Below are 21,150 nucleotides of genomic sequence, written 5' to 3'. Positions count from 1 at the left end.
AAAGGCATCCTCTTTGGTCTGATTTGGGCTTATTGCCACATATTCCAAATAAGTGCATCATTTTGTCTAAACCATCTTGTTTTCAAATTAATAAGTTGTGGGAAAGTTATCTATTTTTTTTTTTACACTGGTGGTAGGGCTAAGCCACTCCCTAGCCACAGGAATTGGGGAGGGACACAAGCTGTTCTTTTAAAGCAGGAGAAATCTGGACTGCACATAGTCCCTGCAGCTGGGAGGCTGGAGCCTACAAGAACCAGATGCACTTGTTTGCTTCTTCTCTCTCTTTGTTTTTGGTTCCTCCTCCTGCACCAGAAAAGTGTCATGAACTGACTTTCTCTTAACAACAGATATTTAGTTATTTGTGGGCTGTTCTCTTCTTCCCCTCTGAGCATTAGCCTAGCCACATGCTGCCTCCTTTTACAGCCAGGAGCTGTTTTGATTAAGTTTGAGCAGGCTGCCTTAAGAGAGGATCTCTACTGAGGCTTTTTTTTTTTTTTTTTTTTTTTTAACGACCAAAGAAAATACAAATAGCCTGTATGCTCATATAGAATACACTCTGGTGTAACCAGCTTGGTACCAAGGCTGACCCCAAAAGATCTGGAAAGAAAATATTTAACTCTTTAGCTCAGACATTCTCAAAATCTTTCACTTACTTCTAAGGGTGTAAACGGTGAGAAGAGCCAGTGTCTCAAGTTGGCGATTTGAAAGGTAAGTTAATCTGCTGTTTAAATGCTGGTTGCAAAGATTCTTTCCATTGTTGTAATAGTGCAAAATGCTAGGCATTGTGAGAGCTACAGAAGCGGCATCTTATCTCCTTTCCTTTGCCTGATTTTGCAAGCTGTAGTTAGGCTTTTTTCATAAATAGTTTAGAAAATTGCATGTTTTTGCTGTAAAATACAACTATAGTGACATAATGGGAGAAGTATGCATGAAGCACACTTCTTGCAAGGCTTAAATAAGGACCATTGTAGAGATTTCTGTGGATTCCTCAATAGTGTGGAAGGGGAAGTTTTTTTGGGGGGGTTCCTAAGCTGGGGGAAGGATATTTCTGCAGTTTCAGTTAGGAGAAAACATGATATTATTTCCAAACTGCAGCAATTGCTGATTTCCTCCTCTACAGCAATTGAAGGGTTTCTTTTCCATTTCCTCAGATGTAAAGACAGACTTTTGTGATGATTTGTAGAATTTTGGAAATGTGGAAGAAAACTTTCAAGCCTTGGTGTCTGCAAGAGGGGTTCCTTAAATCCAGTTAGGTGCTGTGTCTGAATAGTAAGTCACTTTTATTCAGATGCCTAACTATGGATTTAGGAACATCACTTGAGAAATTTACATTAGGAAATGTTAGTCTCTGGCCTGAGAGACAGGCTACACATTACCCCACCCTGGAAGTAAACACTGCATAATGTTTTTCCAAAATGCTCAGAAGTAGGTGAGGACATTAAGCCCTCCACATACATAATATTAAACTTATCCACAGCCAAAGCCTTACCTATTCTCGTTTAATGTTCATTGTAATTCCAGAAAATGCCTTCAAAAATAGAAATATTACTATTAGGGTGGATTAACATAGCTCGTATCTTTTGATCTGGCAAGAACTTCCATATGTTGACTGAAAATGTTTCACAATGACCGGCAATACCCCAAACAACCTGCTGCATGATGGTCAAGTCATAACAAAAATCTTGAATAAGGATAATTTGAAAACGAATTTTAAAGAAACCAAAACCTATGTCTGATGTCATTTAAACTCTTGTATAATATATAGACAGTGCGTGAACACCAGCCATCTGTGTTTTAACCACTGAGTCATGTACACCAGTTCAGAGCATGGAATTGAAGCACTGGTAGTCTAAACTAGTGCTCTCAGCTTTGTTATTAGTAGAGATGCTGAACTGGGGGGTAACAAGAGCAGGAAATGAAAAAGAAAACAGCTAGGCTACGTCTACACTGGCCCCTTTTCCGGAAGGGGCATGTAAATTTCACCAGTCGTCGTAGGGAAATCCGCGGGGGATTTAAATATCCCCCGCGGTATTTAAATAAAAATGTCCGCCGCTTTTTTCCGGCTTTTAAAAAAGCCGGAAAAGAGCGTCTAGACTGGCCCCGATCCTCCGGAAAAAGTGCACTTTGAGTAGGAATAAGACCCTCCGGAAAAGGGCACTTTTTCCGGAGGATCGGGGCCAGTCTAGACGCTCTTTTCCGGCTTTTTTAAAAGCCGGAAAAAAGCGGCGGACATTTTTATTTAAATGCCGCGGGGGATATTTAAATCCCCCGCGGATTTCCCTACGACGACTGGTGAAATTTACATGCCCCTTCCGGAAAAGGGGCCAGTGTAGACGTAGCCCTAGTGTAGATAGGACCTTTGAGAGAACTTGAATGGTATCTCGTTAATTCTTTGAGTTTCTTTAGTGTTCTCTTGAATAAAAATACCATGCTATCAGATTGCAAGCTGGTATTAATCAAACAGAAAAGCAATTGATTACCTACTAGTACAATATTGATATATCAGGATCAGACTGATAATGAAGTTTTATTGTTCTTAGTAATAATTAATATTATTTGAGAAGCAAATATTTCTCTCAGAATCTGAAAATTACTTTTTGTCTAATAGGTTGCTCAAAGGAACCCTAAGTCAACAATGTAACGCTATTGCAAAAATAGTAAATATCATTTGGGGATGTATTACATGTTGATAAGACTTCAGCTGGAATATTGCACCACATGTCAGGAAAGGTGGCTAAATTGGAGAAAGTCCAAAAGAGAGCAACAAAAATGACTTAAAGAAAACAAGAGCTAGGCGGGCAGATTTAAAAAATAGGATTTGCTTACTCTGAAGAAGAGAAAATTGGTGAGGGAAACTGATAACAATTCTCTATAAGTGCATAAATAGTTATTATAAGAAAGAGGATGAAAAATTGTTCTTGATAACTTCTGAGGATAGGACAAAAAACAAAGGGTTTAAATTGCAGCAAGAAAGGTTTAGGTTGGCCATTAAGAAAATCTTCCTGTCAGAGTAGGGAAGTACTGGAATAAATTGCCTAAGGAGGTGGTGAAATGTCTGTCAATGGAGGTTTCAATTAACAGGTTAGAAAAACACCTGTCAATCATGGTCTAGTTATCATGTAATCCTGCCTAGAATGCGGGAGACACGTCTAGATAACCTGGCTATTGAGGTGCCTTTCAATCCTACACTTCTATGATTCTGCAGTTTCACATAACTTTATTTGCACAGAAATTACAAAACACATAAGATAAAGAACATCAGTGACCTTTTCAAATATTTCCTTAAAAGTTAACATCTCCACAAAAAACATAGCATACAGATTTACCTAAAAATAGTACAGAATCATAACAGAAGTATACTTCAACATAAAATTTTCCCTACCTTTTAAAAATAACTCTTAGCTGATATAATGTTCCTAATCAATAAAGAAAATCCTATAACATGTAATTTGGACTTTAACGGAAAGAACAGATGCAGGCAGACTAGATGATCCATGGGATTGGTAATACAGATGATGAAGCATTTCACGTCTACTTTGGCTTGAATTTAGACCCAGAATAGTTGTGACTAAGAGGCGTCATTTAACAGTTTTTTGGTAAACAGGTTTCCTCCTTAGAATGCTGCCACCATCATTTGAAAGTTTTGAGGGCACATGCCTTGTCCACTAGGGGAATTTGCCCTAATTTCAGCCATTGATGGGCAGCCCCGATATAGCTGCAGCAGTACAAGCCTCTGGTGTAGACCACAAAACGTTTATTTGCACTAGGAGAACTTTCCCCAGCTGAAATGGTTGCAAAACACACAGGTGCAATTTATGGCTTATAGAGTCTTTCCCTGTCTACTTTTGGAGGCTTGCACTGGTGTAGCTCCACCAGGAGCTGGAATCAAGGTGACTCTCCAGTCCATAGATCTTCACAGAACTTGACAGGGAACAAGAATCAAATTTAAAAAAAACTTTAAAAATTCAGTAATATTCTCACACTAAAAAAAAAGCATCCCACCATGTATTTTAAATTTAACACTACTGCCCTATTATGTCCTGTGAGTTTTTTAAAATTAAACTGAACTGAGAAGTAAATTAGCACAATTTGAAGTGCCTATTTCACTCCAGGTGGTTGATCTCTGATATGATTTTCTCATTTTTCTTACTTTTGAAGATTATGGCTTTTTTTATAGTTCTCAAAGTTCAGGTCTGTCCCAGACTGCAAATATGAGAGGTTCAAAAACAATAAGGGAGAGACTCATATCTCAGAATAATTGCTTCAGCCTGGCAAACAATAGTCTTTGAATTTTCTTTAAAGAAACACAGTGTAAATTAGGTACATGCTGATTCTTTTTTTGCCCTGGAATTTAAATATGACATCCGTGTTGGCTGCCTTATTCTGCATCCATGAAGACTTTGAGTTTAAGGTGCTTTGTGCCCCCTTCCTTCCTCCCCTGCTCTAACCCTATCTCCCTCCACTCCCCCAGAGCCAGGCACTCCCAGGCCCCTCTCCCCCACTCTAACCCAATGCCTAGGTCCTGGAGCTGCTGCTGTCATGAGCTTCTCCCTGTTGGTGCTGGGGTGCGTGCACGCAGAACATCCGGCGTGAACAGTCCAGGTGCGTGGCTCAGACCTAACAAGAGCCGCATTTCTTTAAGCAAAGGAGCTGCCTGAGGCTCAAGAGCTGCAGGTTGGCCACCCCTGCAACAAAATGATCAGGAGAGGAAATTACAAAGGGAGAACACACAATCCACAAAACCCAAAAAGTCTTATATTTGAGTCTTTCAGCTTTGACCCAGCCTGTGGGCAAAAGAAAGATACCTATTTAAAAATTGAATAGCCAAAATTCCCATGTAACCAAAATGGAAATTCTTCTCTATTGCTGCCACGCTGCAATCACTTGCACACAAATAATCCCATTGAACTCCCCTGAGAAAGGTTTTGCATGTGCTTAAGTGGTTGCAGGTTCAGAGCTGAAGACTAGAGGAACTAGGGGCTTGATCCTTTGCAAAGTGAAGTCAGTGCATTATTGCCAACCTCAGAAATCATGAGCTGAGGCTCCCAAAAATCATGATTGCCTTAAAAATCAGGAGATTTAAAAAAAAAACCACCTTTGGATTTTTTGCCTTCTGATTTCTGAGACTTTAGGGTACTCTAGTTTCACACTTAAACCTTTTCTCTGCAATTCGTTAGAGCTAGAAACTCCCAGCTTTTTTCATGCAAGGTGAGTTTCTCACACAATCTCCACCAGCTGAGGCTTCAAGAATTACACCAAATAAGGTGAGACTTGAAACAAGACCATGAGAGTGGACCCTGTCAATAGCAAAGCTCCCTTATACCTCAGAGAGGCAGCTGTCAGGTTCTAGACTGGTGGTGCACAAACTTTTTGCCTCCATCTCCCCATTTTCAGATTGCATTGCTTCCTGCAACGCCAGGCAGCACGGTAGAGCAAAATGGTGCCCACTGCACACAGGTTCACAACCCTGTCCACTGCTGTCCACAACCCTGACAGTCTCACCAGGCACTTGGGCAAGGTGGGGAGGGAGGGACAGCTCCATATTTCCAGAAGGGGTAGGGCCTGGGCAACCAGCCCTCAGCGCTGCCTGAACTTCAGCACTCCCCCACTCCACCTCCCAGTGCTGCCTGAAACACTGCCTGAGGCTCCAGTGGGGATTTAAAGGACCTGGAGCGGAGCCTTGCAGTAGTGGTGGCAGGGAGTCGCAGGCTCTTTTGAATTGCCACGTTGGCGGGCCTGTCTGTATACGATTGTTATGATGTGTGCTCCGACTGAAAGAAAAACTATACAAATCATCACACTGATTTTGCAGTGTGACTCAAACCTGTGCAATAGAACTCATCAGGAGTGTCTGTTTGTCCTGAAGGTTCTGGCTACTCCTCACTCACTCCTTGAACTTAAAATATAACCATAAGGATTTTTTAAATACTTTCAAAATAGTTGTCTGAATTCAGTAAATGCAGGAGGTAGTTCATGTACCTTCCTCAGAGAAAACTGAATCAGGCTCACATCATTAAGAATACTATAGTTGACACCTAGGTTCTAAATAATCTCTGAACTGCTTGGTAGTTATTTTAATTTGGGTTATATTAGATTTTGATTAATCATGGCTGCCACCTTCTGGTTACCTATATTTCTACCACGTTAGTGGCAACTGTACTTAGATAAATGGCTCAAAGCCCTGCAGTTATGCAAAGAACATCAAAACAAAGGGATCTTTGCATAGGTGTGCGCAGCACATTTCACTAGGGTGTGCACCCAGGGAATTTTATTTTTTATTGGCAAACATTTATTGAATACTAAGTCATAAAGAACATGCTGCAAGTGAATGCAGGCTTTCTATACATTTCTACATTTGGCGCTTATTGCATAATACAACAAGCCATACTTTAAAACTAAAAGAGCGTATCATGCGATTAAATTAAAACGCGAAGCCGCTTTTTTTTTTTTGAGACAGTAGGGTGTGCCTGGGCACACCGGGCACATCCCCTGTGCACGCCTATGGATCTCTGTTATACAAGCAGTAGGTCCAAGTCTCAATGTTCAGTCCAATTTCTATCCAGGATTGGATGTTTGGATTGAGGGTTTTGGTTAGGCCACTATTTAAAAAAAAAAAAAAAAAAAAAAAAAGAGAGACTATTTGTAAATATGTCTGGATCTGGACTCAGATTTGGAACACTTCCACAACTGAGATTTGTTCAGATCTAAGGTTTTGATTCAGGATCCATCAAGCATAGACAGAAACTGATTTAGTTAAAAAGGCCTGTAGATTATGCCTACAACTATAGAGGTATTTGATCATGTTTGCAAATTAGATTTTCCATATACCTATTTTCATATGACGCAAAACTAATCTAAATCATCAGCTATCAGATACATTCTTTGAACAGATAAACACAAGAATTGTCACATATTTTGGTTGTTATAAACAGCCTACTTGTTTGAATGCATGTTTTTGTCAGTGGCTTTTAGTTCTGCTTACAAATCACTTGTGATTTTAAAAGGAAATCATTAATCATATTTAGAAACCTGACAAATGTCAGTGCTCAGCTGTTTTAAAGGAAGAGCAGGGCTGTCTCTACCAGTGCTGGTGTCCTACTCAACCCAGCACTGGCATCCACCCATGCTGCAGAAGGAGCAGCTGCTTTTGCTCCATGGGTGGGGCTGGGAGTAAGGGGGACAGAGGGCTGCCAGCTTCCTGGACCAGACACCATTGCAACAAATGGAGTGCGGTCCAGGAAAGTTGGCAATCCTAGAGCAGTGCGGGAAAGGAGGCACCCCTGCAGCTTCAAGGCAGCAGGCAGTGGCGTCAGTGCAGGCTGGAGACTCAAGAGGAGCAGCAGACAGCCGCACTTCCAGCCAGAGAGAAGTGGTGCTTTGAAAAGGAAACTACCACTTCTCTCCAGGCACTGGCTACGTGGCTACCCTCTGCTCCTCCTAAGTCACCTGACCCACATTTACGCTGCCCACCGCTGCGTGGGGGCTGGCCGCAGCAAGTGGGGGCAGGGACAGCTGGGGGATGGGGCTGGGAATTGCTGGAGCTGGGTGGCAGGGGCAGTAGGGGAATGACATTGCCCACAACTACTTAACATTGTATCCCTAGGCATACGCAGCATAGGGCAGTGCCCCAAATTTATGGTGCCCTATGTGGCTGGCACAGCCCTGAAGAAAAGCATGATCTGAAGCAGCTGTTTATCAATTGACTGTGTTCTTAAGCATAATAACTGAAATAGTAATTAATGTATAATAGCCAACACCTGGGGGAGATTGGATCCTCAGGGAAATCCTTCCCACAGGAGGTAGTTGAATTAGTCCCAGGTGAGGGCTTTGCAAAGTGTTCATGTATGATCCTGAACTCAACCAAAACCAGGATGAGTTTGGCATCCAAAGGCAACTGTGAACATCCTCTTGGGTCTGTGAAAGGTTCATGCCCCTAGCTTATTTAAGTTTGCATGTTGTAACTTCCTTCCAAACACAGCCTCTCCCACCGCTGCAGCCTCACCGCTTCCCCAAGAAGTGGGCTGTGCCCATGAAAGCTCATGATACCATCTACATGTTTTGTTAGTCTCTAAAGTGCTTCCAGGCAATTTGTTGTTTTTTAAGTTTATCCTATACAGACTAACTCAGCTACCCCCTGAAGCCTCTTCCCCAAAGACCATCTCCTTTAGCCTACAGGAGACCCTGGATTATCCTGAGCTATCTGACTTCACACTCATGATACTTTTATGTATGGAAAACTATTTTAGGGCACTTTCAGAGTTTTCTCTTGGGCGCATGGGCTGTGTCTACACTGGCATGAATTTCCGAAAATGCTTAAAACAGAATAGTTTTCGTTATAAGTATTTCCGGAAAAGGAGCGGCTACATTGGCAGGCTGCTTTTCCAGAAAAGCCCTTTTTCTGGAAAAGCGTCTATGGCCAATTTAGACGCGCTTTTCCAGAAAAGAGCCCCGAGTGTCATTTTCGCGATCGGGGCTTTTTTCTGGAAAAGACTACTGGGCTGTCTACACTGGCCCTTTTCCGGAACAGTGTTCTGGAATAAGGACTTATGCCCGAGCGGGAGCAGAATAGTTTTTCCGGAATAGCGGCTGATTTTGTACAATAGAGCATCGTTGCTTTTCCAGAAATTCAAGGGCCAGTGTAGACAGCTCGCAGCTTATTCCGGAAAAGCGGCTGATTTTCCGGAATAAGTGGCCCAGTGTAGACACAGCCATGGTGGCTAGAGCATCTAGTATCAGAAATGGAGGAAAACAAAAAGCAGTCCTAATGACATTTTAAACATCCCATCCCCAGTATATTTTTAAAAATAGATTTACTGTAAAATATTTGGCATATAGGGTGCGTCTACTCAGTACCCTTATCTCGGAATAAGCTATGTAATTTGTGCTATGCAAATTGCACAGCTTATTTCAAATGTATTTCAAAATAACGCACTATTTCGAGACATTCCTTAACTCTCATGGTACGAGGGTTACAGGGATGGTCTAGACAGTATTTGGTCCTGCCATGAGGGCAGAGGACTGGACTCGATGACCTCTCGAGGTCCCTTCCAGTCCTAGTATTCTATGATTCTATGCCAGAATAGCGCACTTGTTATTTCTAAATCTAGTCAAAAATCTAGTCAAAATCTGTTATTTCTAAATCTAGTCAAAAGGCCTCCAGTATCCCGAAATAAGTCCACTGTACCCACAGAGTGCTTATTAGGGTAGGATGCTATATATTTAGATAACCTCCGATGCCTTTCCCACTCCTGAGTAACCTGACCCATCCCAACTTACTATTATTATTTAGTACTAGAGGGTTTACTCAGATTTTGTTTTTCTTCATTTAAGTCATTGCTCTGGGGTGGGACTGAGGATGAGGGGTTCCATAGGCAGGCTGGACAACCCCAGCATGGGTGGTGAATGACATAGGGCTGGGAACTTCTTCCCAAGGCCCTGCCCTCCATGGGAGCCACCCCACCACCACCACAGGGGCAAGCCTTCAATTCCACCCCCCCCCCCGCCCCCGCATACACACACATAGGAACCTCCCCAGCCCCAGAGCACCACAGGGAGGGCAGGTGGCACATGGCCCGAGCATCTGCAGCCTCAGCGGGGGCAGCAGCACTCCCCCTCCAGAAGGCCTACTGCTTCAGCACAGCTCCTGGCAGGAGCCCTACAGAAGCAGTAGGCATTCTAGGGGCAGAATGTGGGAAGGGCCATGCCTGGCCATTTGGGAAGGCATTGCCTTTCCTCGCCTATTATACCCACTGGCCATAAACCCCAGCCATCTGCCACTGCTGCAGCTTTGGGCTAGGCGACAAGTATCTGTCATGGCTGCTGCAGTGGGTAGAGCCGTGGGAGGGGTGCATGTCTCCGAGCTGGAGGACAGACAGACAAACACACAAGCAGATAAACTCTCTGAAATATATAGTAGATACCAGAAGGCCTCTGCTGTCCTTCTGTGGTCATTATATGCTATAATTGCCCCTGCTAGCACACCTCTCCCTTTCTATTTTATGAGAACTATTCATATTCCAGGCACAGCACACTGTCCTGGCACAACCAAACCCTTCCTTACTATAAGTTATGATAAGAGGAAGCTGCATTCCAAATTTAGTAGTCCTAACTCTTACTGTGTAGAAGGAATTCTTGACTAAAATGACAGACAGGTGGACGGACACACTCTCTCAAATATATAATTAGATGCACACACTCTCTCAAATATATAATTAGATGTGTATTTCTGTAGTGCCTAGGGCCCCATTGAACTAGGTATTGCACAAACACAGAACAGAAACAGTAATTGCCCCCAAAGAGTTCGTGCAGATAAACCCTTACCACACCATCATGTATTCATTCTCTCACGCATATGTCCTCTCAAACATCTTGCTTGAGGGTGAAGACACTAAACTTTTTAAAGTGATTGACGTATCTCTTTGTTTTCATTTGTCTACAAAAACACTATAAAATGTTAACCGATTTAAGAGAGATCAAATCAGGCAGTCTGATGTTCTACATAAAGGAATGGAACTGAACGAAACCCACAAAAGGGAACAGGATCTCTGTACGGAAACTAAACTCAGGCAAAGATGGTGCGTTTGCCTACTCTGCTTGGAGCAAGAGAGGGTGTGATCTTACCCGCTGTTGGGAAGTGGCTCTGAACAAATCATTATAAGATTTGCTTATCTATATCCAAATCTCATTGGCCCTGCTACAGACATACAAGTGGGTTCTTTACAAATCACCCCCATTGTGATAGCTATCCTATCTTTCAGCGGCTGCTGCTGAATACTGCTAATGCTATTTCCCCCAAGAAATACTTAATAGATAGAAAAGTTGAGTATTAAAGAAACCAAAAGTGATTAAATGCCTGAGCTCAGTACTTCCCTTAATGATTTCAGAAGAATGACCTTAAATGACCTTATATGCCCCCTTGCACCACATTAATGTGTACTTCCTAAATAGTACTGCACAGGACACTTATTTTTTCTTTGTTTGGAGAAGTAAATCTTTATCTTCTTGGTGCTTCTTTCAATGGTCCCCATCAGAAACTAGTAATCTTTTTAGGATCTGAACTATTTACATATGCAACAAGGTAGTCCATCTCTTTAAAGGCCAGGGATCTGGTACCAGCCAACCCTCTGCATTGATTAAATGCACTGAGAAGGGGATAGTTGTTCCTTATAAAGAGCTGCAGGACCGTACAGGAAATGTGAAGGACAGTAGAGAGATGCTGCAGAAGGGGCAGTCTCCTACCGTAGTTTCTAGGAAAGGAAGACTCCAGGAGGAAAGCCCTAGGAGTTGTGGCTGGGTAGAAAAGCCCCAAATGGAAATTCTGTTTTTCTTTTGTGCATTTGTTGTAGGTTTGTGCAATGAATGGAGCCTGAAGGGCTAAAATCTGATTTGGGCATAGGGTGTTTCCCCCGCCTGGTGAATAAGGCAACTGTCTTCCAACAGCAGAAATGCTGAGTTACCAAAGGGAGATTATAAGTAAGATTGATCTTAAAGAAATGGATCCCTTAAGGTAATTTGGAAAACCTGAGCACCATACTTCTAATAGGGTATTTTTGTTAATTGAAGCATTTGCCACCATAACTAAGTTTTTGAGCATAGCAGTAATATGTGTGAAGTGGAAAGTGAATAATCCTGAAAATCTGGTCTTGATTATAGGGGTTTTGGAATATCTGTCCCAATAAGCATAAATAAAAAATTAAGTATAAGTTAAACCAAACGGAACAAAAAATTTCAAAACAACCCTCAGAACTTGAACATGTCACCCTGCCTTCCCAGAGATAGTCACTTCCCCAGCAGCCATTTCTCCCTAGGACGTGCACAGGGAGACAATGGAAGCCAGAATTAACCCTTTGTCTACTGGAGACTTGGTATTGCCCATACAGCAAGTCACATAGGCAAGAAAAGATGATGGCACTTAAAATAAGATCTCCATGTTGTTAATCATTGTTTAAATTGTTACTATTCTCTTTATGCAAATGAAAAATATCCTGCTACTCCAAAAGTATCATTAGCTGCATGACTATGTTGATAAATACAATCCTTTTATGAGATCGAGTGATTTGTGATGTCCTCAGAGACCAAGTTGTTTGTATATTCTTGACGTAAAGTGCTCCTTCATGTTCTTTTAATGTAGTACGATTTTTTTAATTATAACTGTATATTAATAAGGAAAGTTAAGATTGTTATTACCCCTAAGTGTAGTGAGGCCTGTGCAGAAGGATTTTGGCAGCTATACCCAGCTGCAGAAAGATGCAGATGCTGAATTCAGTATTGCTTGGGAAAGCTTTCAGCTAAGGAACGCCCAACATTGAAATGCATACTCTCTCTGGGATGCAAACTTAAAATTGGATTGTCTTGTGAAATTTGCCTCCTCCCTCAATCTGGAGGGAGATGTGCACAGTTTTCCCTCCCCCATACACACCCAGTTATGAATTCCACAAATTGGGTTTAGAGAAAACAAATTTATTAACTACAAAATATCAAAGCAGATTTCTGAGCAAATAAAACAAACATGCAAACTAAGATTAACATACTAATGAAACTGGTTGCAATTAGTAATTTCTCACTTAAATGTTGTTTTAAGCAGATTGCAAAATTTCTTGCTCTTGCTTGTAACTTGAAACTCCAGCTTATTCCATTCATAGGCCAGACACCTCTTAGCCTGGGTTCAGTCCTTTCTTCCTCAGATCAGTCCTTGGTGCTTTTAGCAGTCATCTTGGTTAGGGATTCAATGAAGATCTAATAAACCTCATTGACTCACTTCTCTGCCTTAAATAGGATTTACAGATGGCAGGAATCCCTTTGTTTCCCAGTTTAATCTCCACCCCCATTAGTGGAAATATACTAGTAGACCAAGTTGAAGTCCAGTACCACGTGAAGTCCAGTACCACATGACCCTGCAGTGTCAAAGCAGTCATGAGTCAAGGTTGTTAGCAGCATCCCAGGAAATTTCTCAGCTAGGTGGGAAATAAAGAGTTCTGCAGTTCTCCCTAATGGCCCATCTAGGCTGATTGCGTTCAGTCCTGTGGGCATTCTCCAGGCATAAACAGTTGTAATAGATTCATAGACAGTATTCCCAGTTTACAGATATAAATGCATACAAATGGGATAAGCATATTCAGTAAATCATAAACTTTCAATGATACTTCACATGACCCATCTTGCCTAAAACATCTTAGTTATACCATATTCATATCCTAACAATATCTATGAAGAATATGGGGCATAGTGTCATATTCAAGATTATTTTTAAAGGTTTTTTTTTAATATTTTGTTTACTAGAAAAAGTTTCTTTGTACACTGGTTAAATCTTCAAAAATTGCCATATGGACTTTCTCCTGCAGAGGTCTGTCCTCTGGAATTGTCTGAAAGGAGCAAGAATTTGCCAGGCATTTAAAGAGTGAGAACATAAAAAACAGGAATGAGTAGCTAAAAGTGTCTCTTGTGAACACGTTTTAAAGTTATATATTTGCTGACTAGTGATGATTCCACTGTCCAATATTCCCTTCTGCCCCATTTAACTAACATGAAAGTTAGAATTTGGGAGCCAATAAAGTCATTTCTCCATTACAGTTCCAATCAATGCTACTGCCAGTTTGGAACCAGTGGTAGCATCAATGAGGATTTTTGTTTTATTTCAGTCTCCTTTTCTTTTCTTTTCTTTTCTTTTCTTTTCTTTTCTTTTCTTTTCTTTTCTTTTCTTTTCTTTTCTTTTCTTTTCTTTCAGAATAAATGTGTGATGAAAAATTAGCATGGGACTTTCAGAAGGTCTCAGTGGCTACCTCAGACTTGCGTAGCTTTTTCTGCTTCCTTTTTCGGAAGAGGCTTTTCCAACGTTTTGCCTATCTACACTGGGCTAAATGTCGGAAAAAATTCCTTTTTCAGAACATCCCTTCTTCCTCGTAAAACAAAGTTTACAGGGATGCCAAAAAAGCACATCTGCTCTTCCAAAAAAAATCGGAACAGCAGACGCTTTCCCTGGATGTGGCATGGTTTTTTTGGGGATACCGCCGGTATCCCGGAAAAACTCTGCTGTATAGACATAGCCTGGGAGAGGCTAACTCTTCTCTCTGGGGGTTAATCGCAAACTTCCAGCTGACTTCAATGAGACAAGAGTCCAGATCATGCTGAAGAATTTTTAAAAACTTGCTCTTTATTTATAATACAAATTATCTGGATATAAGAATACTGATCCTTCCTTTTGTGGGGATAGTTCTGGAATCCCACAAAACTAGGTGACACAGCAATGAAATGGCAAATTAATATTAATGCAAAGTAATGCAAATTGGAAAACAGAATGCCAACTATACGTAAAATAATGATTAGGACTAAATTAGATATTATCATTCAAGAGAGAGATCTTGGAGTCATTCTGGATAGTCCTCTGAAAACATCCAGGCTGTGTCTACACTGGGCCACTTATTCCGGAAAAGCAGCCGCTTTTCCGGAATAAGCTGAGAGCTGTCTACACTGGCCCCTTGAATTTCCAAAAAAGCAGTGACGATTTACTGTAAGAAATCAGCTGCTTTTCCGGAAAAACTATGCTGCTCCCGCTCGGGCATAAGTCCTTTTTCCGGAAAAATGTTCCGGAAAAGGGCCAGTGTAGACAGCCCAGTAGTCTTTTCCGGAAAAATGCCCCGATCGTGAAAATGACAATCAGGGCCTTTTTCCGGAAAAGCGTCTGTGGCCAATGTAGACACGCTTTTCCGGAAAAGCAGCCTGCCAATGTAGACGCTCTTTTTCTGGAAATACTTATAACGGAAAACTGTTATGTTTTAAGCATTTCCGGAAATTCATGCCAGTGTAGACACAGCCCCACTCAACATGCAGCTGCAGTCAGAAAAGCAAACAGAATGTTAGGAATCATGAAAAATGAATAGAGAATAAGACAGAGAATATCCTATTGCCTCTATATAAAACCATGGTATGCCCATATCTTGAATACTGCGTACAGAGGTGTTCACCTTATCTAAAAAAAAAAGATATTTTGGCATAAAAAAAATTCAGAAAAGGGCAATAAAAATTATTAGGGGTTTGGAACGGCTGCCATCTGAAGGGAGACTAATACGACTGGGACTTTTCAGCTTGGAAAAGAGACCAAGGGGGAATATGATGAGGTCTATAAAATCATGACTGGCGTGGAGAAAGTAAATAAGGAAAAGTTATTTACTTATTCCCACAATATAAGAACTAGAGGTCACCAAATGAAATGAATAGGCAGCAGGTTTAAAACAAACAAAAGGAAGTATTTCTTCATACAACATACAGTCAGTCTGTGAAACGTTTTGCCAGAGAATGCTGTGAAGACCATGCCTTTGACAGGGTTAAAAAATAACCAGATAAATTCATAGAGGTTAGGTCGTTCAGTGGCAGTTAGCCAGGAGGGGTAGAAATGGTGTCTCTAACCTCTGAGTGTCAGAAGTTGGGAATGGGTGACGGGATGGATCACTTGATGATTTCCTGTTCTGTCCATTCCCTCCAAGGCACCTGGCATTAGCCACTGTCAGAAGTCAGGATGTTGGGCTAGAAGAATGGACATTTGGTCTGTCCTAGTATGGCCTTTCTTATGTTCTTATTTTACCATCTATTTTAGAAATGTATGTCTGTCTCTCCGTCTGTCTGTGAATCCATTTGTTCAGGAACTCCTTCTAAACTGTAAGGCTGCATCTAGACTGGCATGATTTCGCGCAAATACTTTTAACGGAAAATTTTTTCCGTTAAAAGTATTTGTGCAAGAGAGCATCTACACTGGCATGGATGCTTTTGTGCAAAAGACATCTTTTGCGCAAAAGCATCCGTGCCAGTGTAGACGCTCTCTTGCGCAAGAAAGCTCCGATGGCCATTTTAGCCATCGGGCTTTCTTGCGCAAGAAATTAACTTGCCTGTCTACGCTGGCCCTCTTGCGCAAGAATACTTGCACAAGAGAGCTTATCCCTGAGCGGAAGCGTCAAAGTATTTGCGCAAGAACCACTGATTTTGTACAGTACAAAGTCAGTGTTCTTGCGCAAATACTCATGGCCAGTGTTGACAGACAGCAAGATTTTGTGCAAAAGCTGTTGCTTTTGCGCACAATCTTGCCAGTCTAGACTCACCCTAAGAGCTAGGACCACCAACTTTGGTATGCAGCTTCCTCTTACCATAGCCTAAAGCAAAGTAAGGGTTTGGTTATGCCAGGACAATGTAATGTGCCTGGAATTTGATTGTTTCTCATACAGTTGAAATGGAGAGGTCAGGCAAGAGGGTAGTTATACTGCAGAATGACCACTGAGGGCAGCAAGGGGTCAGAAATGGGGACTGGGATAGCTATAACCATATTGGGCCAGCATGGGGGAGGAGTAAAGAAAGGGATAGCTATCTACTATATATTTCAGAGAGTTTGTCTGTCTGTGTGTATGTCTGTCTGTCCCCCAGTCAGGGTCATGCACCCCTTCCCTGGCTGTGCCTGCTGCAGCTACAGCAGCCATGGATACGTGCTTCTCACCTGGCCCCAAGTTGCTGCAGTGAGAGAGGGCTGGGGTTGTCCTCTGTCCATGGGGCAGCCTGCATACTGAACCCCTCATCTCCAGCTCTTCTCCCCCCACCCCCAGAACAATGAGTTAAATGAAGAAAAAAAATTCAGTTAAGAACCTGAGCATCTCTGAGTAAATCTTCTAGTGTTCTTATATTTGAAATATGACCTCTGTCTGAGCCCTCCTAAGCTCACCCCCAAAAATGAACAAAAACCCCACCTTTTGGTCTTTTCCACTTAATAATTGTTATATTTTAAAACTTTATAAAACTCAGTTTTATTTTGCATCTTCAGACTCCAGTTTCAAGGTGATACCTCTGAGGCAGAGCCCATGGAGTATACAGGAAATGCAACATCATTGAGCGGCAACAACACCCTGTGCCATGTGACCATTGATGACTTCCGAAATAAAGTGTATTCCACGTTGTACTGCATGATCACAATTCTGGGCTTTGTTGGAAATGGCTTTGTACTGTGTGTCCTCATAAAAACGTTTCAGCAGAAGACAGCCTTTCAGATCTACATGCTGAATCTTGCAGTGTCAGACCTCCTCTGTGTATGCACACTGCCTCTTCGAGTTGTGTATTATGTTCACAGAGGCAACTGGTTCTTTGGTGATTTCTTATGCAGAATTAGCTCCTATGCATTCTACGTCAACCTGTATTGTAGCATTTTATTCATGACGGCCATGAGTTTCTCTCGCTGCATGGCCATAGTTTTCCCTGTCCAGAATCTCAATTTGGTAACCGAAAAAAAGGCCAAACTCGCATGTCTGGGCATCTGGATTTTTGTCACCCTGACAAGTTCTCCATTTTTACTGAGTGGATCTTACCAAGAGGGTAACAAGACAAAGTGTTTTGAACCACCAAAGAGCAATCAGATGAACGATCTGCTGGTCCTACATTATATTGCGCTGTTTGTAGGTTTTATTATTCCCTTTAGTGTCATAACTATCTGTTATGCCATGATCATAAGGACCTTACTGAAAAATTCACTGAAGAAGAATCAGACAACTCGTAAGAAGGCCATCTGGATGATAATCATTGTAACTTCTGCCTTCCTGGTCAGCTTCACCCCTTACCATATTCAGCGCACAATCCACCTTTACTTTCTGAAGAAGACAGACTCGAGCTGCGAAGCCATCCTTTTCATGCAGAAATCAGTAGTGATAACTCTATCCTTGGCAGCTTCAAACTGTTGCTTTGACCCACTTTTGTATTTCTTTTCAGGGGGCAACTTTCGGAGGAGACTTTCCACTTTTAGAAAGGCTTCCTCCTCCAGCGTGATACAGGGACCCAGGAAAAAGCTATCATTAAAGGAAAAAGATGAAGAGCCATTACAAGAAAGCCATAAATAAGCTGAATTTGCATTGTATCTGTACTTCCTCTCTAAGGTTCCTTTGGTATGGCTCTGGAGTAGCAATAAATTCACAATGGAACATCAGTGATTAAAGAACTCCTTCAGGAAAAATGAAAAAATCAAAATGCATCTTCCTCAAAGTTAAATAGAGACAAAAATCCAAATACACCTGTTTCACCTCCCTTTCTGATCAGATATTCTTCTGGCTGCCATTGATGGGTTTATTGTTCATGCTGTAGAGTGAGTAATTTTAAATTCCAAGAGACTCAAAATTAAAAGACTGAAATGTGACTGTATATTCTGAAAACGTGCTCAGAAGGTACATTTTCACGTGCCTCCTCCTAAGGTCCCTGCACAATACAGAAGTCACAGCAGAGCAGCAGGAAAACATGGCCTTCTGGTAAATTCATGCAAACAAGCTCTTCAAAACCCACATAAGGACATGAAGCAAGTCACTGTCACTGAGCCAGTGGGAAATGTAAATATTTGCCACGAGTTGATGGATCTTCTTCAAAGGAGGAGATGGAAGAGAGGAGGAAAATATGCACTGAATTCTTCCCTACTCCCAGTTATTTATTGCCCTGACTTTTAACATTCAGTGGCCTGGATTTTGTCACTACCTATTTTAAGACAGGTTTACACTCCCCCAGTTAAGATAGACCCATCCTCTGGTATAAATTAGAGTAGCCTGAGGAATGTTCTAATTGGGTGAAATACTAGCAGTCCCAGAGAACTGATTCTGATGTCTGGAATTAAGGAAGCCCCACCACTGAGGGCAACACCATTCTTAGGGAGGTGCTGAACTATTCCAGCCTTCCCCCCACCTCCCCCGCTTCATCTCAAGCAGGGATTCTTGTACATTTCAAAGGTGGAAAACCACTGCTCTGCCCCTGCCCCTGCCCCTCCCTCGGCGCTGTAGTTGGGAGGAAATCAGCTTTTAAGCCCGCTCCCCCCAGCATCCTCTTGTCTTCTCCCCTCCTCCCCCACTGCCTTTCTGATAGAGGCAACAAGGGGGGGGGGCAACTAGTCCATAAGCTTTTGCTTATCAGATAGCCGATTAGTTGATTAGTCACTTACACCCCTAATTTGCAGTCAGTGGGAGGTTTGCTACTGTGTGTGGGTATGTCTACGCTGCAAAGTTAATTCAGACTAACAGCCATTCTTCTGAATTAACTTCCATAGCATGTACACAAGCAAACGGCTACTTCGAGTTTAATTCGAGTTTGGTAAACCTCATTCTATGAGGAGTAACGCCAAACTCGAATTAGCTAATTCGGAATAAGCGCTGTGTAGACGCTTAGTCCAAATTAGCTGGCCTCCAGCCTTCCCAGTTCCCCTGGTGGCCACTGTGGGCCAAACCAGGGCCCCAGCACTGGAGCCCTTAAAGGAGCAGACTCTGGCCACAGTACCTGTGCCAGCTCCAAGCCTGCCGGCCCGGAGCCAGCAGTCACTGCCCCGACCCAGTGGCCCCAAAACATGAGCCAGCAAGCTACTGGCAGCCAGCCCTCCACTGTACCCTAGGAGCAGTCTGCCAGCTCCCAGGAGCCTGCCAGGCCCCGGAGAAGGCGGGCGCCTTCCTGGTCTAGGGCGGAGATCAGGGTGGACCGTACTCAGGTTTGGGGGGATGCCCCCAACATCCATGATCTCCACACTAGACAGAGGAACGCAGCCGTCTATGGCAGGAAAGCTGCCAGCCTGACAACCAAAGGCCACATGCGAACCCAGGAGCAGGTTTGCATGAAAATCAAGTTGGTCTGGCAAGACCCCCAACCCTGAGCTTCTCTTCCCCCTTCCTCCTCCTTCCAGCTACCTCCTCCCAGGTTTCCCCCTCCCCTCTCCCACCCTCATTCCCACCCCAGTTTCAGTCAATAAAGAGAGTTTGTTTTTGGCAAGAAGTGTGTTTTTATTTGACATCAGGAAGGGGGATTAGGGAGGGGTAAGTGGAAGGAGGTGAGGGAGGAATGAGACACAAGCCCCCAGTGGGGCACACCATGGAAGCTCTTAGTGGTCCTCAGAGTGGAAACTCTCCTGCAGCCCACTGATGGACCTCCGGGATGGCAGCCTGCAGAAAGTGCAGCCAGGCTCACAGGAACACGTCCACGAGAGGCACCAGAGTGCCCGGGTCAGCTCCGGCTCCGTGTTGCAGAGTGTTGTGGTGTCCCGTGTGAGGGCAGCCAGAGCACGCAGAGACACAAATGCTTTGCTGTCCCTCATTGAGGTAGGCAAGCAAGCAGGGAAACCTGAGAACCAACTGCCCAGGGGATGGGGGGAGGTGTCCCTTTAAGCACAGGCATCAGACACTCCTGACTGATGCCCTGCCTGACCTGTTTCTGGCTAGCCTTAAATCCGATTCTGTGTCCAGTCAGTGTGGATGAAGTATTTCGAATTAGCAAAATGCTAATTTGAGCTGCATTTTGTGTGTAGACGCTTTAATTCGAATTAGCTTAATTCGAATTAACTATTTTGAATTAAGATAACTCGAATTAACTCTGTAGTGTAGACATGCCCTGTGATCGGATAGGATTTCACCTGTAATTAAGAAGAGAAAATGTTTTACCAAACGATACCGCTATGTTCCTAGATCAGAGTGATAAGAAAATGGTTAAAAGGAAAAACTAATGAACAGATTCTGCAATCCTTCCTGCCCTTCCTTGCAAGCACACAGTTCTAGTACTTATCATTTACCACAGCCCCCGAGAAGGCTGCTTATTAAAATGTTGGCAGCACATTGCAGGCCTGCAGGTTGGTAAATTAGGCAGTCCCAAGGCTAGAAGCATTCTGTGCTGGAATGTTTATTCCAGGCTAACAAATGGATCCCAGATTCAGAAAACTGAATGAGAATTAAGCAACTGAAATCCTTTGAAAAACATTCTACAAGGAAGTTCCTCTACTAGACAGAATAAAAAGATTCTGGAAGAGAGACTGCATCTCCAGACACGACCACTATTAATACTGTTCTTCTTTATGCTCCCAGTAATCAAGTTTTTATAAGCAGGCTGAGCGAAGCTGCAGTTATTGCTCACTAGTTGTGCTTTGCTTCAGAGATGACGAACCTCCTGTCACTGTCCTCCTTTCTGAGCAACTTCCTTTTTTGCTGTGTCAAAAAGAGATGCTGAGCACTCCAGGACCAGAAAAACCAAGTCCTAAAGAAACCAATCTGAAGAACACCAAGCAAATATTCTGATTTATAGGTGGGATATGCTCACACAGATATCCCCGCCTCCCTCAAGCAGAAATCTGTTTGCTTGTAATTCACAAAGGAAACTTTTTTGTTTCAACTGTTGGTA

General features: G+C 42.6%; 1 protein-coding gene across 1 annotated transcript; it reads left to right on the top strand.

Moving 5' to 3' along the window:
- Positions 1-228: 228 nt before the first annotated feature.
- Positions 229-19,725, top strand: CYSLTR1 (cysteinyl leukotriene receptor 1). The gene is made up of 2 exons (XM_006113668.5): positions 229-708; positions 16,799-19,725. Exon 2 carries the CDS (start codon positions 16,836-16,838, stop codon positions 17,859-17,861), a length of 1,026 nt encoding a protein of 341 aa, XP_006113730.2. The 5' UTR covers positions 229-708; positions 16,799-16,835; the 3' UTR covers positions 17,862-19,725.
- Positions 19,726-21,150: the final 1,425 nt, after the last annotated feature.

Source organism: Pelodiscus sinensis, chromosome 13 (genome assembly GCF_052426305.1).
Source record: "Pelodiscus sinensis isolate ZL-2025 chromosome 13, ASM5242630v1, whole genome shotgun sequence".
NCBI classification, from domain to species: domain Eukaryota; kingdom Metazoa; phylum Chordata; order Testudines; family Trionychidae; genus Pelodiscus; species Pelodiscus sinensis.
Note: the sequence above shows the minus strand (reverse complement) of the source record. Positions and strands in the feature narration are given on the sequence as shown.